Source organism: Molossus molossus, unplaced genomic scaffold, assembly GCF_014108415.1.
Source record: "Molossus molossus isolate mMolMol1 unplaced genomic scaffold, mMolMol1.p scaffold_m16_p_13, whole genome shotgun sequence".
Taxonomy (NCBI): domain Eukaryota; kingdom Metazoa; phylum Chordata; class Mammalia; order Chiroptera; family Molossidae; genus Molossus; species Molossus molossus.
Window position 1 is genome coordinate 61,199,662 of NW_023425348.1, and position 6,708 is coordinate 61,206,369.

Genomic DNA, 6,708 nt, shown 5'->3' on the forward strand with positions numbered 1-6,708 from the left:
TTGTTACTCAGTTGCTGATGGAATCACCATGCAAATCTAGATTCCTTGACTCCAGGCACGGTGCTCCAAATATAGCACTTGCAGGTTCTGCATTCCTGTGTATTCCAGGATATCTGGATGCTAATGTGGGCTGGGTGGAGACAAGGCTTCCTTTCTTGGAACACAGGGTTTGGAAATAGGTAGTGGGCAATGCCTGTGGCCTAAGGAACTGCAAGCTCTCTCAAACAATGTTTTTGCAAATTGTGTAGTAGTTGAAGTCAGAGTATAGACTAGGGGTTGTTTGCAGGTTCAGCACAGTGAGTCTAGCTATTTCATAAAGTGTAAGTCTTTTGCTGAGGACATTGTCCATCAGGAGGAGCCACCTGGATCTATAGTGTCATGTTTCTCCTGGGCTGGCTGTTGGCCTCTTCATGATGGAAGCAAGACAACTTAGAATTTTTAGATAACCTCTCCTCTGAGCACCTTGAAACATAACTCTATGGTGGCATGTACCATGTTGTATGGCAGTCTGTGCTGCACTAGACTGTTTCCTTTATAGACTGTGGTGATGTTGTCTTTGAATCTCTAGTACCAGGCACAGGGACTGGAACTTAGAAGATGCTCAGTTATTATTTATAGAAAGAACAGGAGAATGACTGAGTGACTTTGCTACTACAAGTGTATAGGTTCAGTGAAAGGTCTCTAAAATGGCAATTATAAAAAAGGATACATTTGTAATATAAACATTATACCTTTACCTCAAATTTATTCATCAAAAAAAGAGATGAAAGAACTTTGCTTTGAGTATATGTTAGCAAATAGAATTGTACTCTGTCTTGTTTGCAGAAAGCCCATCTATTAAGCATTATCTATAATTTGCAGTTTACATGTATTAAGTGGAGATCTTAACATCATAAGTATTGCATTCTGCGTGAAGATGTTTGTCAACACTGTAAAATATTTTCAATCTAGAATACTTGTCAGACTTATGCCTATTTCAGTAACTATATTTCTGATTGATACTTTATTGACCTTTTTAGCATTTATATTACTTTTCATAGGAACTATAATTCTTCTTTCATAATCATATTTCATTAATTTACATTGTACTTTGATAAATTAGTTAAGTACATGAATAAGTCCAACTGGCATAAGCAGTATTGGAAACAGACCCTAATGGGTCTTGTGTAGCTGATAACTCAACGCTCTAAGGTCCACATGTACTAGAGAATCAGTGAACAACCCTAAGGGCTCAACATTTATTGGACATCAACCAATATATTTTCTAGATGGAATGGATAGGGTTGGTTAAACAGAGTCTACTGACCAGAGATGTATTTAAAAAGTTTTTGCACTATATAGAAATAGTATAGTGCTTGGTCACATAGGTTTTTGTGATGTTTGTTGAAATAACACATAACCAATTGTGGATGACAGCTCCCAAAAGGTGCCATGAGGGTCTTTGATATCTTTTCTCTCTTCCCGAAGGAAAATCCTGGATGTCCTACATGATCCACCCAGGATGAAGTTACAGGAAACTCCTCACTGGCTTTGGAAAGGAAGCAGCGCATTAGCAGACTCTTTCCTTCCCTCCATTCTTCTCCATGGAGGCAGCAGGCAGACCTGCAATGAAAGGGAAGTGACTTCCTCCTATTGACTAATTCCAGAGAACACTTTCTGTTCTCTTGAGTGGGAGATGCCTGCAGAAGCTTCAGTGAGACCTGCTTTTTTTCCAAAAGCGGGACAACACCATGATTTTCAGGCAGGAGCTATTTGAGAAAAATTGTTACTTAGCATCTTCTAAATTGCAGATCAAGACCATCACTGGGGTTTCGAAGACATGGTATCTGTTCTTGAAGACTTCATAGTATGGTGGAAGAGGGGGACATACAAACCAGACATTACAGCATGATGTTATAAGTGTTCTATAGAGGAATGTTGGGGCCCAGTGAGTGGGCTGCAGTGGCTGGGCGTGAGCATCCAGGAGCTCCAAGTTTTCTTTCACCCAACACAAAGAGGAATGCCACTGACATCAACAACCAGTTGCCTAAGTTAAACTCAACAGTCTTTGGTTCAAAAATGAGATGAAATTTTCCTGCAGGGTTCCTCAAAGCTTCACAAATGAAAGAATCATAAGATTCACAGGGCTGAATCTCAGAAGAAACCTCAGTCTAAGTTGGTGGCATCATATCAAAGCACCCTGCTTGGAGCACAGGTTACATGCACGGTCTTCCTGCTTTCTTCTACCACCCTGCAATCCAGCCAAGAAAGCCCTTACCTACAGCCAAGCCCTACTACAGCATAGGAAACAAAGGGCTGCATGTAGGATTCAGAATCAGTTAAGTGATAAACTGGGAAGAGAACTGGATCAAGTGTCTGGCAACCTAATTCTGATGGATATATTTGGTTCAAAATCTTGAAAACTGTAGTTGGTATCATTTTCACAGCTACCCATAGTGTCTCCTGAGCTCTCCACATTCATTTGTGAGTTCCCCTCTCTTAGTGTACATACGTGGGGCAGCCTCACTCTCTGTGAAGAGTAGACATCCCTCTGTGCTGTCACATTTACATAGTGGACCCTCTCCATCTGCCTGAGTTCTCTGAGGAATGAGTAACCAGTGTCAGAGAATAGTCCAGAGTTTTGTAATGAACCTCAGTTTCTATCAATATACTGACATGTCTATGGAAAGTTCAGATGTTTTCAACCCTGCTCTTCATGGGGACCGGCCTAAAAGTCACAGCCAGGACAACCAGCACAATCAAGGCTTGCAGAGTATTCCAAAAACTGTTATCTGTATGCTACTAATAAATGGTTTCTAAGATAATTTCTATTTTAAAATTGACACTGAGATTGCAATGGCCAAATTGCAACTAGACTCTACATACACTGGTTAAGGTGAGAGCTATAACCACTCATCATTTCTCAAAGGTAATGGCCATTGTTTCCTTTACTACAACCCAAGACCAACCTGTCACTATGCTGTGGACAAATGGCATCAGAAGCTTTTCATAAGCTTAATTTCCTGGATTGTTCTTAAGCACATAGAGACTCTCTCTAAGGATATCATTTCTCCCAAACCCAGAGAATCCAATGAGATGAGAGGTAGGCCAACTCATTTATTAAACTTTTTACCTGTAGAATGCCTCTAATCATAGGACTAAACGTGAATGCTAAGGGACTATAGTCTGAGAGAAAAATAAACAATTTTCTTTTTCTATCTGATAAGGTATAAAACAATTCTGAACAAAAGTATATGGTTTTGGACAGGAATTTTTTTCTGTTGCAATGAAAATTGTAAAGAAAAAGCAATCAATAAAGAAATTCAAAGGGAGATTACATGAGAAATTTATTGGTAATGTCAATAAAGATGGAGAGGTATAATGCTTTCTCTGAGAAAAACTAGAAAAGCCAGATTAAAAACAACCTCTTTGGCCCTGGCTGGTTTGACTTAGTGGTTACAGCATTGGCCCATGGACTGAAGGGCTGTGGATTTGATTCCTGACCAATGGCATGTACATGGGTTGCAGGTTTGATCTCTGGCCCCAGTCAGGGTCATGTTGATGCTGACCCTGTTGATGTGTCTCCCTCACATCGATGTTTCTCTCTCTCTCTATCTTTTCCATTCTATCTAAAAAATATCAATGGAAAAATATACCTGGGTGAGGATTAACGACAACAACAACAACAACAACAAACCCATCCTATTTGAAGACATTGTGAAATCACTGAAGTATACTGAGGATGAGGCCAAGAGAAAACCAGATAATTTCCAAATTTCCAAGACTGGCAGGGCAGCACTGAGTCTCAAAGTCACTCTGATTGACCAGGGCAGAGACTCTTCATCACTGTCCCACTCTGCTTCCTGACGTCTCCAGGGTTCCCTGAAGAAGGCTTTCTCCATGTTCCTCCACCTCAGGAGTGTCCTGCAGAGCCCTCTGCAGAACTAGCCTCAGGGTCTGTCTCCCCTTCCACCATCGCTGCCTAAAGGAACCAACAAAGTAGTAAATGACGGGGTTGGCATAGCTGTTGACACAGGACAGGGGAACTGCAATCAGGTAAAGATGAAAGATGGCATTGTAACTTTTTTGTAACCAGATTAAGAGGGACCAGCAGATGCCGAAGGGCAGGCCACAGAAGAGGAAAACCAGCACTGTGAGCAGGAGGGTCACATACAGCCTGGTAACTTGCACTCACTGGGAGCCACACAGCAGTCTGGTCATCAGGGTCAGGCTGGACCCAGAGGCAAGCACAAATAACAAAATCAGCCATGTGATAGTGATGTAATCAGATACCCAAATCATGAGGGTGTGAAAAATTCATCATGAAGATAGAGACACTTTTATCCAGGATGCTCAGCAGCAGGGACATGGCCTAGAGCTGGGCACACATGATGGCTAATGTGTGTCTGGGGCGGCGGCAGCGGTACCAGATGGGCCTCAGGACTGACAGGCAGCGCTCTGTGCTAATGGCGCTGAGAAGGCTCAGGCCTGAGATGTAGGCAAAGACTGACACAGTGAAGACAATGTTGCAGATGTTAATGGTGTTGGAATAGAAGTGGAGGAGTGTACACAGGGAATGCATAATCTCACAGCCGAGTAAGAGGAAGTCAGCTCCTGCTGGTTTGAGGATGTGGATGGAGAAGGCTTTCATCTGCATGTGGAAGCCCAGGAGCCAGAGCACCACCATGTTTCCTGCCAGCCCAGCCAGGGCAATGATGAGTATCAGTAATTCCAGGATTAGGATCTCTGTATCACGTTTGTGAAGGGACTGGTCACTTCCATTCATTGGTGTGAGTCTGGTCCCCCAGGCTGTGACATTTGTATCTGTGCTCAGACACTCTCCAGCTGTGTGCCAGGAAACAAAACAAGACTTGAGCACCTTCTGTACGGTCACTGACTCTCATGGCCACCCTGTATGTGGAAATTACTGTTGCATTTTCCAGAAAAGGAAAATGGAGGGTTACAGAGATTAAGATTCTTCCTGAAGAGGAGGAGCCAGCATGGCGGTAAGCAGGACTAGGGTGAGGGTGAGAGTGCAAGTGTGTGAGTGTGTGTGAGAGTGTGCATGTTAGTGTGGGTGGGCATCTGCCTGTCAGTGAGGAAATGGAGGGCAGTCTGTTAGTGTGCTCTGGGCAGGGGAGCTGTTGGCCACTGCAGTGTGTTCCCCAGCCGAGTGCTTCCCCTACTTGGGTTTGGAGAGTGCACAATTTTGGAGGATCTGCAGAGTCCTCCTTAGGAGGAGGCTTCAGGGAATGGCAGAGATCCTGTACCCAGAGGACATACCCAGGCCCCTCTGCCTCTGCAGCCATAGCTGCGAGCCTGCAGTCCTGCCATCGGCCGAGGGCTGCCGCCCCCATGTGTCCCACCAGCAGCAGAGGGCCACAGCCTCTGTGGGCCCTGTTGCAGCCACGAGGTGTTGGCACTGCAGGCTTCGCCTCAGTAGAGATCCACCGGCCCCACTGCTGCTGCTGCTGGACTCGCTGCCGCCACCATGGTCACCAAGAATACGGAGACATGCTACAGCAGTCACTGGGCCCAATGGGAGCTGCTGACCCTGCTGCAAACTGCTGGCCCAGCTGCCACAGCCCCTGAGAGCTGCTGGCCCTGTTGATGCCACACCCTGCCAGCTGCTGAGAGCTGCCAGTATTCCTGGACAACTGAACTGGGTCTGAGATCCAGAGCACATGACCTGCCATGACCCAATGTCCCTGGATGCACCAACCTGCTCCTGTGACCCAGCCTACTTCATGCAGCCCTGGACCACCAGACCACTGAAATCTTGAGACAAAGAAACAATCCACAAATGAAAGAAAAGGAGGAATTTCCAGAAAAGGAACTAAACAAAATGGAGGCAAGCAATTTGTCAGATAAATAATTCAAACTAATGGTTATAAGGGTGCTCAAACAGGTTAATGAGAAGTACAAGCAACTAAATGAGAACTATAAGGAACTCAGTGGGAACTTCAGCAGCATGAAAAAAAAAAAGAGGTAGAAATCATGGATAAGAATCAAGAGGATCTGAAGAATGATATAACTGAAATAAAAAAATATCCTGGAAAGAATCAACAGTAGATTAGAAAAAGCAGAGGACTGAATCAGCAAATTAGAATACAAGGTGGAAAGAAATACCCAATCAAAGTAGCAACTGGAAAAAAAAATTAAAAAGCAGGAGGATAGTTTAAAGGAGCTTTGGGACAACATGATAAATAACAATGTCATAGGGGTACCAGAAGGAGAAGAATCTGAGCAAGGAATAGCAAACTTGTTTCAAGAAATAATGACAGAAAACCTCCCTAACCTGGTGAAGAAAATAGTCACACAAGTCCAGGAAATACAGAGGGTCCCAATCAAGATGAACCCCCAAAGACCCATGCCTAGACACATTATAATTAAAATGGCAAATTTAAATATATAGAATGGGCCTGGTCAGTGTGGTTCAGTGGATTGAGCATTGTCCCATGGACTGAGAGGTCCTGGTTCAATTTCCAGTCAGGGTACATGCCCAGGTTGCAGTCTTGATCCCCAGAAGGGGGCAGGCAAGAGGCAGCCAATCAATGCTTCTCTCACACTGATGTTTCTATCTTTCTCTCCATCCCCCTCTCTCTAAAAAATCAATAAAAACATAAAAAAAAAATAGATAAGGATAAAGAAAGAATGTTAAAGGCAACAAGAGAAAGACAGAAAGTTACCTACAAGGGAGCTCCCATTAGGCTGACAGCTGATTTCTCA

The 6,708-nt window shown here is 43.8% G+C and overlaps 1 protein-coding gene across 1 annotated transcript; it reads right to left on the reverse strand.

Annotated features, from left to right (window-relative positions):
* Positions 1-3,822: 3,822 nt before the first annotated feature.
* On the reverse strand, positions 3,823-5,665 carry LOC118628633 (mas-related G-protein coupled receptor member X2-like). The gene is given in 3 exon segments (XM_036259591.1): positions 3,823-4,294; positions 4,296-4,824; positions 5,263-5,665. Coding segments are annotated over 3 exon segments (1,404 nt in total).
* Between the last annotated feature and the right edge of the window lie 1,043 nt (positions 5,666-6,708).